General features: G+C 39.1%; 2 protein-coding genes across 3 annotated transcripts in view; both read right to left on the bottom strand.

Annotated features, from left to right (window-relative positions):
• The window catches only part of LOC102202029 (noelin-2-like), a 37,795-nt gene extending 17,190 nt beyond the window's left edge, over positions 1–20,605 (bottom strand). Inside the window, exons 1-3 of one of the 2 annotated variants that reach the window (XM_005744526.1) lie at positions 20,353–20,605; positions 7,618–7,767; positions 3,095–3,250 (exon numbers count right to left, since the gene is read on the bottom strand). In XM_005744526.1, the coding sequence (XP_005744583.1) occupies positions 3,095–3,250; positions 7,618–7,767; positions 20,353–20,415 (369 nt within the window). In that variant the 5' untranslated portion in view covers positions 20,416–20,605. Of the gene's footprint in view, positions 1–3,094; positions 3,251–7,617; positions 7,768–15,900; positions 16,477–20,352 lie in introns of those variants that run through there. The other variant, XM_005744524.1, reaches the window with a different exon arrangement.
• A 4,579-nt stretch (positions 20,606–25,184) lies between these two features.
• Positions 25,185–26,987, bottom strand: part of LOC102202716 (collagen alpha-1(XI) chain-like) — a 47,353-nt gene continuing 45,550 nt past the window's right edge. Inside the window, exons 65-66 of the mRNA XM_005744527.1 lie at positions 26,000–26,233; positions 25,185–25,908 (exon numbers count right to left, since the gene is read on the bottom strand). Of these exons, the coding sequence (XP_005744584.1) occupies positions 25,762–25,908; positions 26,000–26,233 (381 nt within the window). The 3' untranslated portion in view covers positions 25,185–25,761. The remainder of the gene's footprint in view (positions 25,909–25,999; positions 26,234–26,987) is intronic.

Below are 26,987 nucleotides of genomic sequence, written 5' to 3' on the forward strand. Positions count from 1 at the left end.
TAGGTTATACTTCCTGAGGCTACACATACACACATGTGTGTGAATATTTGTCTAAGTTCACCTCTCAGTTGGAGAGCACGGTGGAAAAGCAATTACCTTTCCAATAGTAGATTATCAGTTTTAATCCGAATTAGCACAGGCCTTACCTCATTAGCCATTCGAACAGGACAATAGAAGTGTTTTCATTTGAATTAGTCACTGAACACACAATTAGATCAGTGATCCTAAACTTGACTGAATCAAGTTGATACAACAGTTCACCGCTTAGTTGAGTCAAAAAGGCTTCCTTCAAATTTACACAGCTTTTCTTTCCTTTTCCAGTGTAAATATGCTGTATTAAAAAAGTTTTCTTTAAATAAACACGAATAAAAATGGATAATAACCTTAAATTCTGCAAACTTAAGCTGAGTGCACATAAATGCCCTTGCAGCTGCTTGCCTCATTGTTCGTTGTTCTTTATTTACATTTTGTTATAAAATCTAAATGTAATAAAATCCAAAAGGTCTCCAAGATTAGAATGTAGGTTAATGCCATTCCCTGTGTTTATTCTGCATTTATTCATCTATTAAGTATACCTTTAAGGTACTATGACTGTGAAAGGCTGTATTTCAGTAGAGTAAAAGTAGATGGTCTAAAGATGGCAACAACAAAGGGATCAATAAAGTATTCTGATTCTGATTCTGAACTGAGGCCACGAGGTGTGCTCAGTTTTCTGGAACTCCGTCCATAACAAAACAAAAAAAACTGATTTATATTTGGCTGCTATCCTCCATCGGGTGTCTTTTTTTTGTCAACAGCTGTGAGCCTCAGAGCGCTCCCGGGAAGTCCTGCTCTGACTATTTGCGATGCATGCTTTGTCTCCCCCACTGTGTCAAAAAGGTGACATTTTGTTTCATTTTCAGGAAGAGGATGCAGAAGCAAGGAGCCGAATTTGTGCTGCGTGCCAAAGTCAAGGTGTTTGCACGAATGTTGTTTTGCAGACGTTACAGCAGAGCTTGACAGTTTGGCCCCGTGATCTAATTTACTGTGCATAATGTGTGCTGTGTGTGACCCCTCAAAATGACTGTCGAATTACAATGTTTACTTTGGATCTGTATCGTTTTTAACTGAGGTTTAAACATTTTCTAGTTGACATTTATGTATTATATCAGTTTATTACATTTATATTCATGGTCCAATTAACTGAAATAGTAATAACTTCCTGTTGAACTTGTTCTCATTGTGTTTTAAGATATAAACCTTTAATGTTATTAACTTATGTACATTAGTTAGTTATTGTTGTTTTCATGCTTGTTGTATTAGTTTATCTCTGTTCACTGTAATATAGGGCTGTTATTTGTGTGTGTGAATATGGGGTTGTGCAGTTTTATGACAGCCTTTTCATTATTTTACACTGCATTTGAGAACTGTGTGAATTGAAATTAGCACTGGATCATGTCAGAGCATGGCCATGTTTGCAAAGCTGCATCTAGACAAGACTTATGGAACAATGTCTATTGGACAGACAAGAACAAAGTCGAGATGTTTGGCCGTATTGCAGTGTGGTATATGAAGAAAACCACAAAAATAATAAATGACAAATGACAATAAATGACACTTGAGGCATCGAGGTGAAAGTTATCTTCAGTTGCAAATATCTTGGTGTGACCAATAATAAGCTGGACTGGAAGAACCATATGGAGGCGGGGTACAGTAAGAGACAAAGGCTGAGGCCTTTCCACTCCTGCTGTGCAGTGTGGACAATACGATGGTGGCCAGTGCTTTGTTTATGCTTTGGCCTGCTGGGAGGAAGGAGACCGCACAGCAGACAGGAACAGAGAAAACTTATTAAGAAGGCTCTGTGGTCACGTCTGAATTTGAAACAGTTCAGCACTGTTGTGGCAGAGAGAAGAATGCTCTTAAAGCTAACATGACCACGCCATGCCCAGGAGGTTATCACCAGTAGCACCTTCAGTCAGAGCGCTCCAGGAGGTCCTTTAAACCGACCACTTTACAGCAGCTGTTTAATGCACAATAATATGATTTTTAACCACATTTCCATATTTCAAATGTGTTGGCTGTTTTATTTATTACTTTTATCTGTCTATCTAAAGTCACACAAGAAAATAATTACTTCTTCACATCACTTTCCATTCATAAAATCCATTTACATCCGTTTCTGATCAACTTAATATAGATTAAAAAACCTGTAAAAGCAGCAGATTAACAAACCTTAAATGTGGAAAAATGTCAACCATACTTTACCATATAATTTTTGCCTATCTGTCCCGTGAGATGAAAGTCCCTAAATCACTGCTTAAAGTTACATCCATGTGTAAACAGTGAGCTGGGTTATGCTAGGCTTCCACTTCAGTGTCATTAAGCTGCCAAATGAAGCCGTTTCACAGCTGATTTAACTGTTTAGATCATTCAACTCTCCCTCCTGAGATCCACGGCCTGTCATTCTCTGTAGCTCTTGAAATAATCTTTCACTACCCCTCCCCATGTTTTGTTGTTGGCACAGACGCCTGCCAGTGGCATCATGGCAGAAAGCACCAAGCCTAATGAGATTAGTACTCCTAATTTAGAAAGTGAAATACATTCAGATTTCCCTCAGTAAAACACAATACTTATCCAGGAAGGCAATCTTATCTTCTCTCCTGCAAATTTAAAGTACCAAGGAACAAACTATAAAAGACAAATGCAGAAAAAATGTTCTGTGCTTTTGTGTGTCAATATTATTCTAATCTGGTCATTAATATTAAAATTCAGACTCTTTCCAGACAGATTTTTTTTTTTTATGACAGCTTGAAGCCTTAATGTGTGCAGTGATGCTGCAGTTTTACTGGCACCTTCAGAAAAAAGGCTGTGTGACACTTTAACACAGCAGACATGAAGCCAGCAAATTGACAGCTTCAAGACAAGTTTTGTCCTCTTGATGAAAGATGCTCGCGTGTCTGAGAGCAGGCAAGAAACTTCAGCTTGGCATGCGTGAAATCAATGTTTTCACACCAAAGGTTATATGTTCCCTGCAGCGACTGTCTGCATTGTATGCGACTTGATGTGTATGTGTGTGTGTGTCTGTTTGTGTGTGTGTTTCTGTGTGTGTGTTTACCTGCAGGCTCCTAGCTGTCAGACTGCGGGGACTGGCCACATAAGTGTGTAACCGTCCATCCACTCCTCTCAGCAGTGGCTCAGAGTCTCGAACATATTGCAGGTCTCTGGATGTCCGCAGGTCAACCACCTCCATGGACTGACTCACGTTCTGGACCTGATGTACACACACACACACACACACACACACACACACACACACACACACACACACACACACACACACGCATATGCATAATGCTGCTGATACCATCAGTGATTACTGTTTGTCCCTTCCATTAATATTTCAGAATCAGAATGGGGTTTATTGCCAAATGTTGAGCAGGTTTACAACATTAGGAAATTGCTGCGGTGCTTCAGTGCAAACATAGTGTCATTTATGATTGGCTTTGGATGCTGTCTGATTACTGGCACCTGTTATTTGTTTCCAAACACCTGTTGTTTGCCTACAAATATGGCTGTGTGGTGATATGATGACAAACAAAGGGCTAGTTCACTGAATTTTTAACCCCCCATGGTAACTAGCATAGCAAAGACAAAAAAAAGTTGTTGCACGCTGGTTTGAGTGTTAATGTTAAACCAACAAAACAAATGCTGTATTTCAATAATCATTTACTTATTATTTTATGTTATTTTTTATATTTTATAATGTATATGTATATAGGGACTTTTATTGTGAAATGAAAGAGCAGGAAGAACCACGTAGCTGCTGTCTGAAAAGTGAAACCAATGTGGAATTCGTCTTTTTAATGGCCAACAGAGGGGACACAAAATCCTATGGAAGTCTATGGAAAACATAATGTATAAAAAATTAGATCAATTTTTAAATGTTGATAATTCTATGTTTCAGAAAGAAGTATTATCTGGAGTATGCTCATTAACTATCGACTTGTAAATGACAATCAATGAGCGTTTGACCCTTCTACCACACAAAATGATCCCTATGAGCAACGCCTGCTTCAGTCAGAGGAGTTATCAGATGATGATGATAGATTGGTCTCTTTAGAGACCCTAAAAACAACAGCAAATAGAATAACAGATCTTTTCTATAGAAGATCATTAACTTGGTTATTTATGTATTTAGCTAATCATTTAAAATAAACATTTTAATGTGCGTTCATAATTTTACAGCTGAGTGTGCTCTCAGTGCTGCTAGTTATCTCTAAAGTGGTTGCTGCATATTAGAGTTCTGAGACTAGCTTACTGTCCCACAGCCTAATACACTGAGTGGAAAGATGTGATAAAGATGTGGAAATTGCTTCAGTTTACTGGCTGATCAAAGTAAAATTAATTTTATTGATTGAATAGATATACTTAAAGTATGCGCTGTGTTCTCATTGCTGCAATTCTACCCGTGTAAAACTAAGTGAATTTAAATCAAGTATAAAACCATTTATACACTTTTTGCATCACAAAATCAATACATGCCCATTTTAATGACAATGCAGCACACAGTCTGAGCTGCTTTAACCTACACCTTGGCTTCTTTCCTGACATTAGTAAGGTTTACAACTACTTACACAAATACTCCATTTTCTAAGCAGATAATATATATTGCTCTGAAAACATGCCGTAAGTGAAAGAACCTGCTCCTGACCAGGTTATGTGTTCAATGTAAGTTACCATGGTGAATTAGCTCGGTAAAAAGTGAGCCACTTTCTTGACAGAGTACACTCTGATGTTAAGCCTGCTAGCCCAGTAATCTTACTTTGTAGTACCCACCCCTGGTGATGCAATGCCATCTAGGTCTACACCTTTATGGATCTAGTAGTGACACGGGCCACCAACCAAGACGGAGGAGGCAGCAGGAGGAAGACAAGCTGTCAGAACTGATAGTGATGCCAGTGTTAGCTAACAGCTGCAGATGTTTTCAGACACTGATGTTACAGGTGTTCAGGGATTCATTGGTGATTGTTTTAAATTTTCATTTTCACTGAAGAAGAATATCGTAGCTGTTATTAAGTACTTCACAGCTTGCTGTTTTCAACTGGAGACAACACTACCCTGGCAGAATTCACGCACTATGCTAGAGGTTTCTCATGTGATGTCATGTGCATATTCCTCAAAAGCCATCCACCATGCTGGACATGATACAACCGCCTGTTGTGAAGTGAAAAAATGTGCAGTCACGTGTTGTTTGCATGGAAGATTGAAATTACTTTCAAGCAGTAGTGAAACTGTGAAAAGTGCAATACAAACTGTAAATGGTCGCTTTAATCTAAAAGTTGTGCCACAGTGCTGTTTCCAACACATTTCAAGGGCAGACTTTTTACTCTGAAGACAACTAGTCTCCATTTACAGTTTGTGTCGCACTTTTCACAGTTTTACTACCTCTCAGAAAGTAGCTAGCAAGTGTTTGCTAACATGCCAGCAAGGTCCATACAAACTATTGGTGACCACAGCAATCTGCTGGTGATAAAGGCAATCATTAGAAGGTTTTCACCAACAGACCAGAGTATAAACATTTTGGTAGCAACCGGTGGTTCAAAAAGGGTCACTAACCAGTCTCTGGCACTGTGTGAATGGGGCTTTAGTCACCTGACCCTACCTTTGATATATAAGTGGTTAATAGTGATGGGACTCCAAAACCCCAAAGTATACATAATATACTACATAATGTTTATATGCAACAAAGGGACAGAGTTACAATTAAGCTAGCAACTCTAGATGTAAACTTTGCAGCACTGTACAGTGACACAGTGATCCTTGGAGTTAAATTCTACCAACAAAATTAACAGGCTGGGGTTTTTTGGCAGATTTAACAGATCTTGAATGTTAAAAGATGAAAACCAAAGGATCACCAAAGTAACCTCTGGGGTCCGTGAATATCTGCAGCAAGGGTTACAGCAATTCTTCCAAACTGGTCGAGATATTTGAGTCTAAAGCAGTGACCAACAGGCTGACAGTGATAAATACAGTCATTCTGTTCATGTGGTTCAAAATGTAAACTGCAAACAGTATGGTGGGCAGTTTTATTGTTCTGTGGTTTTATGTGTTTATTTTATTTAATTGTTCATTTAAATAATTGATTAATTTTATTTACTCATTTAATTGTGTATGTGTTTTTAATTTTCTGTATTAAAGGAAGGTGGTGAGAGTTTTTAAAGTTGTGTAGAAATAGAATATATTATTATTATTAGTAGTAGTAGTAGTAGTAGTAGTATTATCATCATCATCATCATCATCATCATTATTATTATTATTATTATTATTATTGTTTCATAAAAGTTGTAGGCACCACATTAAAAAACATTTTTTAACTCCTGACTGAAAAAATAGAAAGGTAAATAAATAAAAATGGATAAATAAAAGAGTGTGAGGAAAATACGCTTTTTAAATTAAAAGCAGTTCATGCTTCGGCTTTAACATCCCCCATTCACTACTCAACAATATGATACAAAGACACACAGTTTGCAGACCCCCTGTTCCCCTCTCTTAGATCTCATTAGGTCCATTTAAACAGAAGTCCCTCTCCTTTCGTGTCCTGCTCTAAAAAACAACCCCCACTCACTAACCAGGCAGAGGGTATACCACACACTTGAAATCTCTTTTAATGTTGAATGAAAAACAAGTGTTTAAAAAAATCTACTATAAAAATGACCCAGATATTTCCAGATATTCAGGAGTGATATGCAAACAAACAAACAAACAAACAAACCCGCCCACACATCTCCTGTACAACACGTTCTGTGGAGGCCAGACAAGCAAAAAAAATAGAAAAATAAAAAATAAGCGCTCACACCACCGCACACAAACTCACAGCGGGATCTAGGTGTCACTTCCACAGACATGCTGAGCTGATTAAGATTCATAAATACAAAAGACTCTCAACAAGAGCAGAGCGAGGAGAGAAGAGGGAGTTATTTCTGATAGTGTTCATCTACCTTTTTCTCATTTCTCTCTCGTTTTGTGTGAAGCGAGAACAGGATGTAACAGCACCAGTGTAGGACAAAAAGAGTAGTAATCTTTGTGATATTGCCATTGGTGTGCTCCGGTTTACTACAGCGTTGGTGAGAAAACGTGCCGTCGTGTGCGAGGCTGAGAATAGCAAATGCATTCAGAAATGTTTGCTTACTTGATGCCGTTCAATAATTCATCAATTTCTGTCACAAATCACTTTTATTACCCTCTCTTAGGACACAGGCATGAACTGAATAGCCCCGTACACATGTACACACACACAAGCAGTTACACGCTTGTATGGTCGTATGCTGAGCTGCACCCACAACACAGAACAAAGTGTTTCTTTCCCACCCATCTGTCAGCGTTTCTTTGAGTTTAAACTCTTTTGGCATGCTGAATGACTGGCAGTCTACAGAGGATTTGGCTACTGATGTATCAGGAATACATCTGTCAGCGAAGCCCGTGTGTGTCTGTTCATGTGTGTTTCTGCAAGTGTCAAAACAAAGAGACAGTCCAGTGAATATTTTCATTCCAGTACACTGCCTCTGCCCCGTGCTGCATGTCAACACTGACCACTGAAAAGTCAAGGCGCGAGACGAACACTCACAAATGCACACGCACCTGCTCGGTCAGCGAGCGTAGCTGTCGACTCCGAGGGTCTCGTTTACAGAGGTTCCGTGCCGGGGCGACCACCGTGCACATGCACCTGCCGTCGGGATCCGAGGCCGTGCTGTAAACCTGCCAGCCTTCCTCTGAGCCCGGGTACAGCCCCTGCACACAAACACGCCCGGTGTTAATGAAGTCACTGCGGGATAACACATTACCAGACGAGAGGGTGAGCAGAGGAAAGCACAGAAAGCAAAACAGAACAACAAACAAATTCATCACCTATTAGCAGAGCAGATGATGTACACAACAAGCTGGAGTACAACTATTTCCATTACCAAATAAACACCTCACCATTGCTCCTTGGCTTAACTACTTTATGCTTCTGTGACACGCAGGCCATGGGACTGTTTTTGTCAGTAAAAAGACTCTAAAACATCTGGCTCAGATTAGATTAACCACAATGGAAACCAAGTTAAAATGTGTAAAACTGACATTTAACAATGCACAGGTTTGACATTTGAAACCATCAAATCAAACTGGGAGGGATTAAATGATTTATGGTTAAAATGCCTTTTTGTTCTGCGTGCTGCATCCAGGTAGCAGGAAACAAATGTGTAAATGCACTAATGCAGGAAACTTATTGGTAAAACAATGAACATCCAGAGATGGATGGAGCAACATTGACATTCATTTGAAGTTGTTGATGAATGTAGGGTGATGATGTTCAACATTCACGGTCTTGTGAATGTCGAATATCTTTGAGAGACACATTTTGTTCTTCAACTGTGAAAACAGCAAGAAACGAAGAAGAAAAAGAGAGAAAAAAAGCAGAGGTTCAGGTATTGGTGGTTATTTATTTCTGCTTTGTCAGTTTGATTTAAATTTAGCTTAAAAAGGGTTTTTAGAGGAATCTGAAAACCGGATGCTACATTTAGAGATTAAAGCGAAAAGCTTCAGTGCTATGAACTCACTCGTATGCTTTGACATTGCATAATAATAATACAACAAAACAGAAAGCAAATATCAGTGATTAAAATTTAAGTTGATGATTGAAGTTTTTAGAGATTAAGTGGTTGCTCATAGATGTTTGGTTGTGCACTGGTGTGGACTGTTTGCAGGGTAGAAATCATCTTTTGTGCAGATTTGTGGGAGCTCTGGGGAGTCGGTGACTTTCTGCCAGACAGAACAGCAGTTCCGTCCGTGGAGGCAGAGAGTGGAAACTCTCCAGTAATGCTGCTAGCTTTCCTGGACACAGACATGTGGGAGACGTCACAGCTGATTTTAGCAACAAATGAGAAATTCAGAATTGGACATGGATGTCTCTGGTGAAGTCGAGCCCAATGAAAACACAGAAAGCGCACAATCTCTGTTTGACAAACATAAAAAGACGCTGAAATCACGAGATGCATCATGGTGAGATCACGCAGAGATTTACGTGCTGGCTACGACGATAATGACATAAAAGGAAAATATCTGTTCAGCCCTGATGACTACAGTCTGACCTGAATAAGACTGAGACGCTGAAAAGAAGTGTGTTGGCTGAAAATAAAAAATACATGAAAAACCCTACAAAGCCTACGAAACGGAGATTTAATAGAGACTACATTCTCCTAAAAAATAGAAAAAGAAAAAAGCACAGAGCGGTAACTCCTCTTATCTTTATTTCTACCTTTACACAAAAATATGAGGGTTTTTTTTTCCAAATGATGACTGCACATCTCCCATGATCTGTTTATATGTATGCCTACTTTTATCTTTCAGCACATACTGTAAATGGGAGGTAGGAAATGTATTCATTCTTAAGCGAAGCCGTTATTGAAGCATGTGATTCAAGGTAAAATCATTCATAACACCCTCAACAGTGATCACAGCGACTGAGGGAAAATGTTTTTGATAGATTTGATAAATCCAATTAAGCCTGACTTTCTTTTAGATAATATTCTGGACACCTTGGAAACAGTAGCTAGTACAAATGATTTTGATAACACAAATCAGAGCCTGATCAATATATTGGTTGGGACTGATAATGAAAATTTAAAAGGTAAGAAATTGAGGTGGAAAAAATATTTTAACCATGTTACGAGTGTTGAGGCTGCATAGTGTGTCCACCAGAGGGCACTCTGCAACTTCCTTGTTGGCAACACGTAATTGGAAGGTAACAAACACAAGGAGCTTTGTCTCTCTGTAAAGCACTTTGAATCACCTTGTTGTTGAATTGTGCTATACAAATAAACTTGCCTTGCCTTGCCTTATTATCTCAGCGAGGACTCATAAACAGCTGAACACGTCTAAGATTAAATACACAATTACTGATTTTAGGAAAAGCCCTCCTAAACACAAAGCTACTTTTATTAAAGGTCAGATTGTGGAGTGTGTTTAATGTTAATGCCTTTGAATAGTTGTTGATCCGAAGCTTGATTTTAAAGCAAACTGTGAAGCTGTGTGCAAGAAGGGGCCCCAGCGACTCCCATGTTTGAGAAGGCTTTCTTGTTTCCGCACTGATAAAACCACGATGATTTCATTTTATCCTGCTTTTATTGAATCTGTTTTATCCTTTTCTTTGTTGTCGTGGTTTGGATTCTTATCTGTAAATAACACAAACTCACTCAATCAAACTGTTAAGTGGTCTAACAGGCTGACTGGTTAACCACAGCATCCCTGCACACCAGACAGTTCCAGTTTCTTCCTTCTGGTCGAACGCTTCTGTTCCCAAAATGTAAAACAACAAAAGTTAAAAATAGCTTTGCTGTAGCAGCCATTACTCAAATGAACAAATGAGAGTTTTTGCAGTTTTTTCCCTTAGCGGGGGCGACATGAAGCCCAAGGTATTTTTAGTCATTGTTTTATAGTAGTATGTACAATTGTTGTCTGTTCTGCCTGTATTGAGAGCATGAATATGACGATGGATGACCCACTGCTGCAGAGCAACGCAGCAGGAAACGTGGTGTTCCAAGTTATTAAGAATGAATCTCATCATAAAAATGGCTGAACCGCTAAATGACATTAGCTCATCCAAGGAAAAGCACCTGTGTGTTCATTCACATGGACAACAAAATGCTCATTTTTTCATCTAAAGTGGTTATCGGCTTTCATTACGTTCACAATTCTTATAAAACTATCAGCTGCAAAAATACGTCTACTCCAGTACTGTCCTTAAGTGCCTATTATAGGTCCTCCTGCTGCAATGGAGTGGGCGTTTTTCACTGAGCTTTCAATTTCTACTTAACAGTCAAACGAAAATATTGCTTTTATAGTGCTTTTTTTTTTACCCCACTACATTTATCTAACTATAGTTACAAGTTATTTCTCCTGTTACAATTTTTCATAACCGTCCTGGTGAGTAAAGACTATGTCAGGTTTGTGATAAACTGCAGGATTGAACTTTCTTTTGTATATGAGGAAAATTCTCTTTTTTACATTAAGAAAACATAAAAATTGAATTAGCTAAACAACGCTGTCACAAAGCTAACAGCAGGGAAACAGGAAACACTGTAGTAGTGTGTGGTTTGGCTGTTGTAGAAGTGGGGGAGAGATCAATGCCATTTTGTTGATTCAGTAGTTTCAGGTAAGCTGATAAAAAAGGAGAAAAGCTGTGTTAGCAGATTTTCTTCCCTATGGATATGAACAAGTACTTTTATCTGCTCTGTGGATCACTTAATAAAGCAAATCTGACTGAAATCAAGACTGGCTTCAACAACAGTTAGTAGTACGAGTTGGCTATTAATAGATAGCACCTCAGCAAGCTAATGTGTGAAACAAGCCTGGTACAAACACACACACAGATATAAGCTCATGTTCAGCTCTTGTTTAGCCAGTAAGTATAAACGTATTATTTAACCGTACCACGAGATTCCAGCAAGAAATTATAATATGACAGGATTTGTCCTGTTCTTTAATGTTATTAGGACAGGGGTGTCAAACATGAGGCCTGAGGCCTGCTGAAGACTCCAGTCTGGCCCATGGGACAGCACTGTAAAGTGTAAAGGAAAGCATACATTTGGGGATTTTAACGATATTTTTGTAGATTTTAGAGCTTTTCCTACTAATAAAAATGTCCCTCGTGGCCACTGATACACACCAAAGTAAATAAATGACAGAAAGTTATTGGGTTGTTTTTTTTTTATCTTTGATAGAAAGACATTCTGTCATTTAACAAAAATGTTCAGTTTTATAATTACAGGAGCTAACAGGACTTTTTCTTTAATTTTACACATGTATGTCTTAAAATCTAAGGCCAAAGATTAGTGACGACAGACTTCAGCATCATTTCTTCATCATGAAGAAAAACTGAGACGCATTGTTTCAACTGCACTTCATTTCCTTATATTAAAGTGTTTCAGGGACTAAATGTGTAATAAAATGTCTTTGCACTGACAGAGAGGAGAGCTTCACAAGTTTGGTCCACTCAAAGTGGGCTGCATGTGGTCCACAGTGTAAAATGAGTTTGACATCTCAGCTTTTAGGATCTGATTTTCATTGATTCCTGAGCTTTCTGAGCATTAAGTACTTGTCATGTTTTACTTCTGGTTAATGTTTTATATTTGCTTCTGTCAAGCTTATACATATCCAGTGTGTTCTTTTGTCTATTCTTCATTTCCTGCTTTACTTTGGTAATCCTTTGCCTCTTATGTTTTACAGTTGCTTTTACTTCCCATCTGTCCTCATCTAGCTGATTGTACAGCTGATATTACTCCCTGCCTTGATTAGCCTTCTGTGTATAACTTGTCCCGCATCCCCTTGGTCTTTTGTTGAGCTGCCTGTAGTCGTACCTTCTCTCTGTGTTCCCATGTTGTTGCCTTGTTTTTGGAATTCTGCTATTTAGTTTCTTGGCTCTCGCTACAGCCTAAATGAACAGCTCGCCTTTTGTTATTGGAACTCTGCCTCCCTGCATCTTGCATTTGGGTCCTCTCACTACACATCTCACAGTTCTAAACAGTCTATGTTTAACCAGGCCCAAGTTCAATAACTAATCAAATCACTGTGGGTCAGTCTGCATGTTCAACATGAAAGGATTCTGGAGCCTGCATTTATGACATCCTTTAAAAAATCACTTCAAAATCAATATTTATTTTAACATGCACCACTTGAATCTACCCATGAGGATCTAAAATCCAGTTATTAATTGAATATTTGATTAAAGTGAAAAAGAAAAAAAGCACAGGGTCAGAAGATTAGTGTTGATAATCCACAATCAGGTGCTCTTCAAAGACGAGGCCAGCGGTCGAATAGAGATTTTAATGTTCAAAAAGAAAAACAACGTTTGTGCTTATTATTAATGCCAGTCCTTGGTATTGATTTGGGGAGTGGGGGACGAAATCAGAGGGGCTTTGGTTTAAGACAAAAAAGTATTAATTCATGAATCAAACAATGAGTTTCAGATCAGAGAGTCTCCATCGTGATACGAAGAACAAACAAAACAGAGATTTAATTGAAAGGGCTTAAGAGGCACACCGTGTGCGAATTCTAGCATTTAAGAGGCATTTCAACTGGCTCCTTTACAACTCTGTTTGAACGCTGTACATTTGCAGCTATTTAAATGTCAGCACTCCTGCTGGTGTAATAGTATGTACGTTTTGCTTTTTGTTATTCAGACAGTAGGAAAATAAAATAAAAAGTTATTATTTGCCTCACCACAGGGGAATCCTATTTTTAACCTTTTGTAGCCTAAAGAATGGCACAAATCCAACCTGCTGAGGTGATTTTAGAAACTGCAGCACAGAGGAGTGGACAGGCAATTATTAGCACTTGAAAAATACAGTCTAAGCTGTTATATAATCAGACCCTTTTTTTATGTTTTGGGTTATTTGGGACTCATTAGGTTGAGGCGACACCGATTGTTCCCAGAGGGCTGACCATTTGGAAGCAAGTAACAGCAGAGGAAGTTAAAAACCATAAAGACAAAAACACAGAAGACGCTAAATCACGAGCTCATTACTGTGAGGTTTATCCAGGTCTGCAGCTTGACCTACTTAGTGATAACACTTTAGAACAATGTAAAGGAACGGCTGAGTTTGATCTGACACTCACAGCCTGTCGCACTGAGCTGCCCTAAAAACCCTGAAAAAGAATAATGGCAGAGGGGGAGGATGAGAGAAGGAGGCTGCCGAGAGGATGAAGGCACGAGAGGGAAATATGGAGGGGGGACCGTGGTGGCCTGGAGGGAAACATCTGATAAATCTATCAGCTGGGTTCAGAGGGGTAACCTTCACAATGTTCACAATGGAGCTGACGACGCGAGCGTTGAGGTTTAAAAAGAGGAAGATGTGAATGAGCTGAATGTATGAGCATCGGCTGTGCCTCCTGCTCGATGTAATTAAACAGAGGACATATGGCACCTCGGGGCTCATTTCACACGAGGGAAAAATGATAAAAATCTACACAGGCAGCTCGACTGATTGTGATCAGAGCAAATACAGAGAGCGCAGAGCAAACAGAGCCGCATTTCTGCAGTTGACAAATTGTTGATAAGAGGCTGAGGAGACAGGAGGACGTACGCAACTCAGAAAAATGTGTTTAACATCCTATATAAGAGAAAAATCGGAAAGTCTTACTGACACCATCTAGCTTAGAGTGTGTTTACCCAGACTAGCACTGCAATGAATAGACTGTATAGAAGCCTTCTTTTTTAAAAGTCATATGCTCTTATGACATAAGAAAAATATGCATAGTGAGTCAGCGGTAACACATAAACACTGAATGCTCTGACTGAGTGTGGCAAAACAGGTTAGCAACAGAAACGCTGCAACATTAATCTCAATATAATAATATTATGTAGCAAAAAGTAAAAGGCCAACAACTGAAATGTGTTGTGGCAACAGGCTAAATGGGTAAATAAATGAATAGAACAGTTTAAAAATGACCAATAAAAACTCAATCAAGCTTAAACTAAATGCTAAAGAGTCAGAGGATAGTGAATAGTTACAACAGCTGCTTAAAACAATAAAGAATCCATTGAAATCCTTCTGTTACTCAGTATGTAAGCTGAACAAAGCACCAATTCATTAGCAGCCCTTATCTTAAAAAACAAAAAGAAAAACCTTTTAATACAATTTATGTTTTAATTACCATGCAGTTTAAAATTAATTCAGCAAAGTTGAAGCACATTTGGAACCTGACAAGTAGTGCTGATTAAAGAGCATTTGAGTTCATTTGATAAGACTCCGGGGAAGCACAATTGGCAATAAATAAATAAATAAATAAACACTTTGGCGAAAGTGATGTAGCTAACAATTAAATTTATGTGCAATTAAGCTGGATCACAGAGACACAACAGCCAGATTTCAGACATTTCCCATCTAGAAACTGCCTGTCAACTATTGCAGTAGCAACACTGCCCATCTAACATCTCCATCTGCTTCAGCCACGGTCTGTGTGTGTGTGTGTGTGTGTGTGTGTGTGGGCACCTGCTTGCATGAGACTACATGCACTTTGCTGAACTTGCAAAGTGCCACCACGCAGCAGATGCGAGGTGCCAGAAAGGTAAATCATGCAAACCCTGAGTGTGCGCACAAACGCACACAAACTGCAATGCACGGACAGGATACGCATACGGGGTGAAGAAACCAGGGTGCGTGCAGTGATCCCCCATGTCTCGGGTTGCCAGGGGGGTTGCTAGGGCAACAAATCACCGGCTGTCCCATTGGGTGAGTCAGCCTTCCCCAGGAGAAATATCACCCCAGTAAGTCTGAGAAAGAGCAATCCTATTACCGGTCTGTGGGTGTAGCAGTGTGTGTGTGTGCAGCAGTGTGTGCATACTGTACATGTGTTCTTTATGACTCATAAAAGATTATTTATTTATTCATTAGTGCTATTTATTCTTCAGTTGTGCCACCTGCTGTAGTGTATTTTCTAATTGTGCTCTGACTCTGATCTTGTGAGCGCTTTTTTTTCCTCCTCTACCTTCTTTCATGTCTTTTCTGCACCAGTGAACAGATCAAATATCTGCTGCATGCAGGCTAAAATATCCCCGAAGATCTTGATAATTGAATCTGACTTACTTCCCCCGTCATCGTAGATATCTTAGAAGCTGGGGCTTTTTTTCTTCTACAGTGAATAAGCAGACATTTATCTTGGAATAATTACAGATCATGTCACAAAGGAGAGCTTATGTCATTATATTTACTGAAAGTGGATGTTGCTGTGTAGAAAAGAGAAGTATGTGAAGGTGCTGCTGAAAATCACAACTCAAGTGACAACAAAAACGCGTCTCTATCGTTTGATGAAGACGAAGTTCTGGAAGTGCACAGATGCAGCGTGTATGCGTGCGTGTTTAGTCATATGAATATGAATACGTACGCTGACGATCCGTTCATGCGTGCCCTCTGAGGAGATGATGGTTCCATTGAGTCCAACCAGCGACGGTAAGGTCTGGGACATCCAGTTAGTTACCATAGCCATGGTGCTGAGCACCGCTCCAATTTTCAACATGGGAACACTCATCCTGATGCATACACATTCACACACCGCACACACACACACACACTAACAGAAACTCTGGCCGGCTCTCACACACAGTCCAAACTGTTCACAGCAGTCATTCTAACAAGAGCAGCTGCACAGCATGGTGTTACAGGTTGTGCAGTCGCTCTGTAGTGTTTGTTTAAAAAGAAAAGAAGAGAAAAAACCACGAATGTTCCCTCTGAAGTCTAAGACACTGCCACAGGTTAGTAGATAAATCCAGATGCATCCATGCAAAGACGCATCAAGTCCAAACATCCAGCTCAGGCTGCAGGAGGTGCTCCTGGAAACAGCTGGTCTGAACTGTGCGCGTATGTGTGTGTGCGTGTGTGTATGTGTGTGTTTCCTGGACTCCTTCCTTCGTCTGGCAGTGAGGCGTTGTGGCTGAGCCAGCGCTGCTCTCTCATTTATCCTCTAACTCTCTGCCTCTCCCTCCCTCCCGCCTTTCCTCCACCCTCTCTCGCAGACACACTCCTCCATCTCTCTCCCAGACTCTCACCTATTCCTTCCACTTCTTTATCCAAGCGCCACAGTCTCCTCTCAAACCATATTTCATTCAATGAAAAAAAGCACGCCGCAAAAAAAGTGCTAACGAGAAAAAAAAGAATATTCATCTGACACTTATCCCATTCTCTTGCTTTTTTCACCATTTTATCATTTCCATACCCATTTTCTTCTTCTTTTACCTGACCTTTAATTTTCCCTTTTCATCCTGACTGCAGTCAACACCTTTCTTTTTCCTTTCTGTCCAATGTCCCCATCTTTTCCTTCATATTGATTAAATGCAGACGCCTACAGGAATGCACAATGATCTGGACTGACCTCTCCCTTAAGTGTGTGCGTGCGTGTGTGCATTTGTGCTTCATGTAAATCACACACTGATGCAACACTGCCACCACGTGGCCCTCGGTGCCTGCCGACAACCAAACTGTGTAAGAGATTTTACACTGGATTTGATCAAAACTTCAGAGAAAGTACAAGATGTACAGATGCTTTATTTGATCTGGCTCTGCAGCATTTCCATGGCAGCAACAAACTCCAAAAATAAAGTTCAGCCTGTGTGCCACTTCTGTCACTGTGTTTACAACGTTTGCATCCACCTGCTGGGGACTGCAGATTAAAAGGAGTTGGTACAGCACTTATGCACAAAGCCTAACTGTGTCCCAGTTAAATAATATACTTACTGTATACACGATACACTATACTACCTAAGTCTAAGTCTCTATGTGCATTTTGAAGGCTTTTATTCCTGGTACCCACTCTGTCTATCAGCAGCATTTGCAACACTGCTACTCTTCAGACTATTGTTCTGTTATTGATTGTTTTTGCAATGAAGATGAGTTTTTCTAGCTTGATATGTTTTATTTTCCCAGTGGTTTAACTTACAACCACAGTTTGTCTTAATTTCTGTGAAGCGGTGAGCTGTGTTTCTTTAAAAAAATGTTTTCTGGCACTTTTTTAAACCAAATGACTAACTGCCCTAATCACTGGCTTATTTATTTATATGAATGAATAAATGAAAGCCTTCCAGGCCGTAAAAAAATAAAGTGTCATTATTATGCTAACTAGCACAAGTAGTAGTTCAAAACAATCCCATTTGTTAGTCTTACGCTGAGCCATGACATTTTGTTTCCCTTCTCTTCCCTGTGATTGGCTGTGCTTCACAAACACAAGGTTTGCACAACAGATTGGGGGAGGGGGGGTACATTATATATTAGACCATGTCATGTATCATCTATTTAATAACATCTAAGCCAGGAAGCAGAAGCACTGTAAGATTTAGTAGCTTGTAGAAAAACCTTAAACCTAACCTTAAAAAAAGCTGTGTTGACTTTGTCATAGAAAAAATATTGAAGGAATTTTCAGCCCACTCTTCTTGACAGAGTTAATTCAGTTCACTGGTTTTATGCACATCTCTTTTAAAGTCCACAAAAGTATTTCAGTCAGGTTGAGCTCTGGACTTTGAATGGACCATTGCAATGCCTCGATTCTTTTCTTTTTCAGCCATTAATTTGTAGACTGGGATCATTGTCCTGTTGAATTTCCCAATTTGGGCCAAGCTTGAGCTGTCAGACAGACAGCTGACTCCAGAATACTTTGTTAACAGAGGAGTTCATGTTTGAACGAGTGACTTGTCCCGTGGCTTCAAAATAAGCTCAAATAATCAGCCCTCCACCAACAAAGCTGACAGCTGGTATGATGGGCTTGTGCTGATAATCTGTGTTTGGTTTTCTCCAAACAGCTTCTTCTCAGAAAGAAGAGGCTTTTTTCTGGTAACCCGTCCAGCCAGGCAATACTTGTTCAGTCATTTTTAAACTGTATACTGTTGTGAACTTTAATATTTAACATGCCAACTGAGGCCTGGAAATCTCTTGAATTTTTTGCAGTTTCTCTGAGTACTGACCTTGAGGTAAATTTCCTAGAAGCGTCCACTCTTGGGAAAACTGGCAACTGCCTTGAATGTTTTCCACTTATGAATATTCTTTGTTAGTGTTGAACGATGGACTTCAAATTGCTTGGAAATGTCCCTATAACCCTTCTCAGATCAATGGGCAGCAACATTTGCGTCTTTGTGTTTCCTCACTGGCAGTGTGTTAACACACACCTGAATGCTCCAGACCAGCAAACTGACGAAACATCTGCTTTTATAGAGGCGCTCGCACCCGCTCATGATCAGTTAATCACGTGTATTTGATCAGCAGCGCCTGGCTACTCTTAATTGTTATGGAAGCAGTAAGTGTTCTGCATTTTGGCTGATGTTTATAATAACCCATATAAAGTCTTTTTTCTTTTATTTAATATAACCTGACATATAAAACCTTAAATGTGAAAGACGCTGTACATTATTTTTTTTAAAGCCTGCATATACATCTTTTTTTTTCTTGCAACAGTGGCTTGAGTTGAGTGTTGTTGTGAGCTGCTGCTAAATGAATCCTTTACCCATGAGACACATTTCACTGTATTTTTTTCTGACCGTATTTAGGACAGCACTTAAGTGGCAATTTTTGATGAAGTCTACAAAATACGGTAATGAATGTAAAGCTTAAAAAAAGAACTAAACACAAACTAAGTATACTGTACTGTAAATTCATCGTGTGTATGAAAATGTAATGCAAGGATCAAGCACAATATTGGAATAGTGTCAAATAGGCCTCACGCTAATCACCAGTCAAGAGGAGGATCAAAATCATTGAATGATATACATTTTTAGCAATGGACATTTGCAGTTTGTAATTAGTTGAGTCTAATGAAAATAGGATAATACTGACACATCAGGCTGGTGTTTTTGAGCTGTAAAAGGCCACCCGTGATGCTAAACAGACTGCAGTGCACAACTAGCAGCCCTGTAACAACTTCAAGAGCTATAGAAGGACATGGCTCTTCCCCGTCTCCTGCCTCGAGCAATTATGTGTCAACAATTTAACTAACCAACACTAAATATTTTATAGCGCCTTTGTTCTCATCAGGAGTAACATACTCGTTGTTTTTTTCTAGATAAAGAGTCTGCAGAATACACATGGATTATACATAAAATCTCCTTCAGCAAATATTCTAAACATGAATATTTCAATCACCTGCACTTAAGGTTACACAGTCATGAGGAGGAGGAGGGCAACAACAGAGCAAACATGACAAGTGAGTGGTGTAAAACACCTTCAGGGTGTTTCTGGTCACTGACTCAGGTGGCTGCCTCTCTGCATTTTTACAAACTAATCATCGCCATCTTTTCAGTAGAGTGGAACGACAAAGTTTCTCAGAACAATACAGTACAACAGATCAAAACAAGAAGAAAACTCAAAACTATAATATAATAAAAAAAATAACTCAAACAATGAATATAGATGATCGTGATTTCTCTGAGAATAAAACTTGGCAAAACAAATCTATAAAAATATAATTTTTGGGAGGTCGATTTTGATCTAAACTCCTTTGTCAGCAATATTTACTTTATCTAATATGTTTTAAGATGTGGATCTATATAAAGCATTTTATTTCTTTCAGTCAATTTATTTCATTTTATTTTAGTCCTGTTTTTGTGACTTATAAATATGTTTCCCTTAAAAAAAATGCATGCTCTAACTGTTAGCATGTAGGCAATATGGCTAAACTATTTTGGGGATGTCCAGCAAATACCAGGAGATATAAAAGACACAAGGTTGGTTAACAAAATGATAAATCAGAGTACATCAATTCTTTCCAAGAACCACTTTAAAGTTTAGAAACTTTTAAATTTTGACTCATTTGACACAAAGGTTGAATGGATAAGTTGGGGACACGGTGTCTCCTTACCTTACATGAGCTGACAGTGACCAGCAGCAGCAGCAGCAACCACAGGGCTTCAGGTGGACTCATGGCTGTCCTTTTCTCTCCCTCTGGTATTCCTGGTCTTGACCCAGCTTTGACATGCACCAGACATGAAAGAAAACTTGGTACTGTACACCTTCCTTGCTTAGCCTTGAGGTTATGACTAATTTGACTAGTCTGGAGTGACTGAATCCCCTCAGGCTGTGGAAGAAGAGCACAGTGCTAGTGTTCTTGCTGTGGAGAGCCACTCAGGAGCTGACTGGAGACAGCAACTGTCTTTGAGGAAGATTAGAGAGGAGGCGTAGGGAAGGAGGAGTTGGTGAAAAGGATGATTATTTGGTGCTTAACACAGCCAGTGAATATACAGTTAATTAGTGAGTGGGTGCACTTGTTAGTAACAGATTGCATGTGAGATTGTACTGCTGATTCTGGTATCATAAACTTACTCCCTGGAACTCAGGAAAACTTTTTCTATTAATTTGGAAAAAGGGGCGTAATTGTACGGAATCTTAGTTTTTAAAAACTCAAATTCTCCCAAATTTGGGAGTTTTTAAAAACTCCTAAATGTAATAATAAAAACTGTTCACTGGTAAGGTTGTCAAAATAAAAAAAATCATTACTCAGATAATTTAATAATCGATACTAAAAATTGGTATAATACCAACAGTGCTGTCTTGGCTCCTGCAGTTGATACACAACTTCAGCCCCTCATAACACAGGAATAGTGATCCATCTCATATTGCATGACTATATAAGAGTGATATATAAAAGAGTTTTTTACACTCATAGTTCACAACACTGAACATTTTCTAAAGTTAAGCAAAGCCCTCACTTTCACAAAACTGGAACATTAAACAGTTGCTAATGCTAATCTAGCTGCCGCGCACATTAACGTTAGCCTTTTAACTGCTAGCAGTTTAGCCCTGTGTTAAGCTATGATTAAGGTAGCAGCAGGTTAAATCAATATTAGATGTGACTGAACAGCATTTTACAGCATAGTATAAAAGATGGACGTTGTACTGTAACTGTCACGTATGCTGGTGTGGTACAGTAACGTCACCCATTGTTTTCTAATAATAAGTCTAATGACTTGTGATTGACAAGTGTTTACCCAATTAGGGTTTGGGTACATACCACAATTTTAAGAAAACAGACTCAATGTTTTATTCAATAAGAACAAAACTGAGTGACTAAACATATAAACCTAGCAGGAAAGTGTTTACAGAGGCCATGACAGAAAGCCTTTTTCCCATAAACGTCTATGGGACCCCAGGTCTTTTTCAACCACAGCTATCGCCATCTGGTGGCCTTTAGGCAGAATGCAGCCTTTTAGGCACTGACGTATTGGCTTAATTTTTTCCACCTATAAGTTATGTCCATGTGTTATAATCTCTATGGTTTTGAGCATTAGGTTAAAGGCTAGGCTAGCCCCAGTTAACGAACATGATACAAGTCAAGGCAAGCTTTGTCATGTTGGTAAGTAAAATGTTAGCATATATTCTGGTAATTATTCCCAGTACACACCTCAGATGGCTTAAAACAAATAAGATAAAGAGAAAAAAACTTCCTTTCCTCTGCATTGTTCTCTCTCTGGACACTGACATCTATCTTCAGTACACAAACCGAACAGGAATAAATTACTAACTTGTGCTGGCTGTCTTCCATGTGAACCTGCCACTCTGGCTTTAAACACAATGTAGGTGACTTTCATGTCACACAATCCATATTTCATTGCTGGAAATTAGCTGTTAAATACTCTTGGATGAGCTCGCTGTGTTCACTCGCTTCCCCTCATTAAAGTTTCAGCATGATTGTAATGCAGATGTCAAGACGGCACAGCAGGCAGAGAGAGAGAGTAACAGGAAAGGCCAACTGAAGAAGACATGGGTGGCGAGAGAGAAATATAGTGCACGCATGCTCGGCCTGTAGTATAAACCCAATAACAAATAGTCATACACCTTACGCACAACCTCATTACTCCAGCTGTGTGTGAAATTAAAGACAAACTTGACTTCATGCCAACCAAACAACAGGGCCCAGCCAGAAATTCATGAATCACTTTTCACTCAAATGTTCTGGTTAAAGAAATTATTATTATTATTACTTATTTTTGTATTTTTATTATTTTCAGTGAAAGCTTTTGAATGCTGCTGATGTAAACCCAGCAGTGGCTTTATTTTCACCTTTTGGAAATGATTCAAAATTTAATTGGGTTTTAAATTCATGTTTAGAGATGACATTTCAAGCATGTTAAGGTCACTGCAATCCAGTTAACGATAGGTTTAACATTTTACACATCAGCCTACACAGTGACCTTTCAAAATAAGGGAGTTCAAACATGTGCTCGTTACACTCACAAAATGTAGTTTTACTATACGTCATGAGGAGCTCCATAAGTATCTCAAGTATTTGGAAAATCGGCTCATTTTTCAGGTCTTTTTTTCCTGCACTTGTGTTACAATCTTCACTCCTCAGAAGCTGTGTGCAGTGAAGATATGAGCAATGTTGTTTTTGTTTTGTTTTGTGAAAGAACAAGAACGTGATGAAAATGCAAACAGCCACAAATGCAGCAGCTAACAGGACATCAACTCTTTGTAAAGACAGCATGCTTATATAAAGCAAATTGTGAGAAACTGACCCATGTGAAAGAGCAAAAGCTGGCTTTTAAACAGGTAACAAAAGCAGTGATGAGCAGTCAGGCTTGTAGGATTAATCTCCATTTCTAGCACTACTTTTTTTCTCCAGCAGAGTCAGCCTGGCCACATTTTCCTTCCCAGCTTTGCTCTTGGCTTCGTGGTAGTAATTAATCACTATAAGAAAGTGTGTCTTCTGTGGAGCTGTAGCCTTTGGTTTATGTTAATTCGATGCATTGCTTACTCAGTACATCTCAGGCCATGTTGAAGATTAACTAGAAAGTAATATAACGAATACTGTAACAAATAATTATCTGCTGAGAGAAAGTAACTTAATGTATTTTGTAATTTATTATGTGATTCATTCAATTTTCAGAACAAGTACCCCCACACTACCCCAAAATATGGACACTTCCAGAGACATAACTACCTCAGTGTGATCCTCTGTTTCGTCAAATCCCATTTCAAAGTCTTGAGATGATCGTAATTTACTTTTGCCGTCTTGGCCTCTTGGCAGAGCAAAGGGACTGATCTGAAATGGTAATGATCGGATCACAGATAATCCTCCTTTATGAAACTTGGAATAACCCAAATTTTAAAAATGGAAATAGTATGAACAGAAATGGTAAATGGGCTGATTCCTCTATAGCGCTTTTCTACTTTTCCGCTCTATACAACATGCCACATTCACCAGACACATGCACTGTCTTCTATGCTTTTAAGTGCTTACTTACCATTCACACTCCAATGGATGCATCAGAGAGCATCCATTGGAGTTGGTTAATATTTTGCCCAAGGATATTTGGCATACAGACTAGGGGAGCCAGGGATTGAACCACCAAACTTCCAATCAGCAGATCACCTGCTCTACCTCCTGAGCTACCCCATGAATGAATGGCTGAGCCCATAAACTCACCAGGAAAATGTCAAGTCCAATGGCTGTCTATGATAATAATAATAATAATAATAATAATAATAATAATAATGGATTGCATTTATATAGCGCTTTTCGGGGCCCTCAAAGTGCTTTACAGTTCCGCTATTCATTCACTCTCACATTCACACACTGGTGGAGGCAAGCTACAGTTGTAGCCACAGCTGCCCTGGGGCAGACTAACAGATGATGACTTCTATCAGACCACACATCTTTTTGTGACAACTGTAGCCTCAATTTTTGTAACATTTTATACTTTCTACCCTTATGGTCAAGATACTTTATTATAGGTGGATTTCATACCAAAACACTAAGAATGTGCACAACTAGACGTTTAAAGATGGCTGCTCTTGCTAGTCATCACGAGAAATACTAGTCAATTAAGAATTATTCTCATTTTAGTATCACGCAGCAGTTACCTGTTGTGTCCCACCGACCACCAACTGGGGCTCCAGCCCTGACAGCGGCAGCACCTCTCTTTGTGACAGGAAATTGGAAACAATAAAGTGACTGTAAACAATTGTCAGATATGCTAACTACCACAGCTCTGCAGTACTTGCAGATACAAAATAAATAAATAATTTAATTAATTAATTAGATTTTAAAAATTAAAAATAAAGGTTGAATGTTGGTAACTGAAGGAATTGGTAATCACTTGTAACGTAACACAACCTAGCAGACCACGCACAACTAATCTGATATAGTGTGTTCAACATTGTACATGACAGTGTGCATAATTCAGCTAAATTTCAAATGCAATTTGATTATTAAGGAATGTGATTAGCAATTTTATGCAGCTTTTATGTAGCTAATCTTGTTCGTTAGTTTTTATTTATTTATTTATTTTCATGTTCTATCTTTTAAATGTGTCCACGAGTGCAATTTAGTTTAAAGGAAATAAAAAATAAGTTACCAATAAGAAACCATCAACATTTGCTGAGACCGACACACCTGCAGGCTCTAAGAACAGTTTCAAACTGACATGTATTATGAAATTGCAGACCTAAAGCTGCTCCTGGAGTTGTCTTTGTTAAGCAAATATATTCACTAAAAAAAAACAAATTTCATCATATTAACTTAAATGTACATTGTGTACTTTTATTAAAATATGTTAATCAGTCACTTCCCCACACATATATGCATAGAAAGATCTCGAGGCAATCACACACCACAGTTTGTTAAGCAGAAAAAAATATTAAACATGGCTTCGCAATGTTGAAAAAAAAGAAAAAAAATGCACTGCCCCAGTACCCATTTTTTAAAAATATTTACTCCAGAAGGAGCTCCATTATAGCACCATGATGAATTAAACTCCAATATACATGACATAACAGATTGGCATAATTGAAAAATTACAACAACAACAGATAAAAACAACACAACAAATTGAGGTTTGATGACAATGCTGAAGAACATGGAGAATGAATGTTGCAGAAACATGCTTCTGTGTGACTACATATGGATGAGATTTGAGTGCACAGCTCATTATTTGTAAGAACAGAAGGACACGAATGAAACTGTGAGAGCACCACTTACTCCTTCAAAAAGAAAAGAGGACAAAATAAGTGTCGCTGAGGGGTTTTTAACAATCAGTACATGTATGCAGTTCTCTTAATCACAGCATGTAAGCCCACAGTGAGAATGCATGACAGGGCTGTGTGAATGAAGGACAGAGTATGCAAACGAGTGTGTGTACACAAGAAGGAACACTGTTGTAGGTATATCAACTTATAAATATGTGGTTTTGAATCTTTTTTTTTTCTTTTTATCCCTGCATGTAAAAAATGTCCATGGCTCGTTTTCCCTGTAAATTACTCCCTGACTCTGTTAACCGTTGAAACAGACCGGGCCAACTTCGAAACCAAATTTCTGGTTCTTAATTCCAAAATCGGACACAGCTACATCGATGATGGGAAGCGTGTTGGACAGCGGAGAGTCAAATTCCAAAACTGTCCTCTCCTGCCCTGAGCGTGTCTAGAGCAGACAAAGACAATTGAATAAAGTAAATAAATAATAAAACCATTAATTAATAAGTTATCCTCAAAAGCGTGTCTGAGTTCCTCACCCGACACCCGTCGTATAGTGCAGTGATGTAATGTGTGTTCTCGTATGTCAGCTCCTCGCCGTCGCTGCTTCTGAAGCGCAGTGCGTATTCGTGGTTGTACGTGGCGGTGTGCAGCCAAGCAGCAGAGTTAAGGCAGTGGTAGGTGAATATCTGCTTGGCTGTGGCACTTAGCAGCTTCAGGAAGGTCATCTGGACAATGTGGACTGAAACGCCATCTGACCCGGAGTAGGAAAACTGGAGCACCAAGATCACACTGACTCATTAACAACACCATACAAAGTCAAAACAGTGCAGACAAAGCAAATATAACTGCAAACAGTTTTGGGTGTAACACATTACAAAGTAACACATTACTGCAATCACATTACATTTTTCAGTAGCACGGTATGTAAAGCATTGCTATGTTAAATTCGGTAATCACCTTACGGTTGCAAGTATCTTGTTACTTGCGTTACAAAGGTTCTTCACTTATCTGAATGCTGGGCAGATAGAGAGAAAAAAAATCAAACAAACATGTTGTTTTCCCTAAGGGAGAGACCAGCAAAGACAAAGCTCAATTCCACCCCTAGTATTTGCGATCTTATTCTTTCGTTCACTATCCAAAGCTCATGACCATAGATGAGGGTAGGGTGGCTTCATAAGGCCACCACCTGATGAAGCCAACAGAACCACATCATGTATGAAAAGCAGAGACAAGATTCTCAGACCACCCGAATAAAAGCCTTCTCCCACTTGGCTACACCTAGAAATTCTGTCCATAAAAATTATGAACAGGATCGATGACAAAGGCAAAGAGCAGCCTTGACGGGAACAAGTCCGATTTACTGCCACCGGCCCTCTCATCCCCAGACTGCTTCCTCTACGGAAGACATGTCAGAGGGATTAAGGAGGTCCTCGAAGTATTCCTTCCACCGCCCGACTATATCCTCAGTCGAAGTCAACAGCGCTCCACCAACGATACGCAGTGCAGGTAAAGCACATCTTTCCC

This window comes from Pundamilia nyererei, unplaced genomic scaffold (assembly GCF_000239375.1).
Source record: "Pundamilia nyererei isolate P.nyererei 1_Seehausen unplaced genomic scaffold, PunNye1.0 scaffold00145, whole genome shotgun sequence".
Lineage (NCBI taxonomy): Eukaryota > Metazoa > Chordata > Actinopteri > Cichliformes > Cichlidae > Pundamilia > Pundamilia nyererei.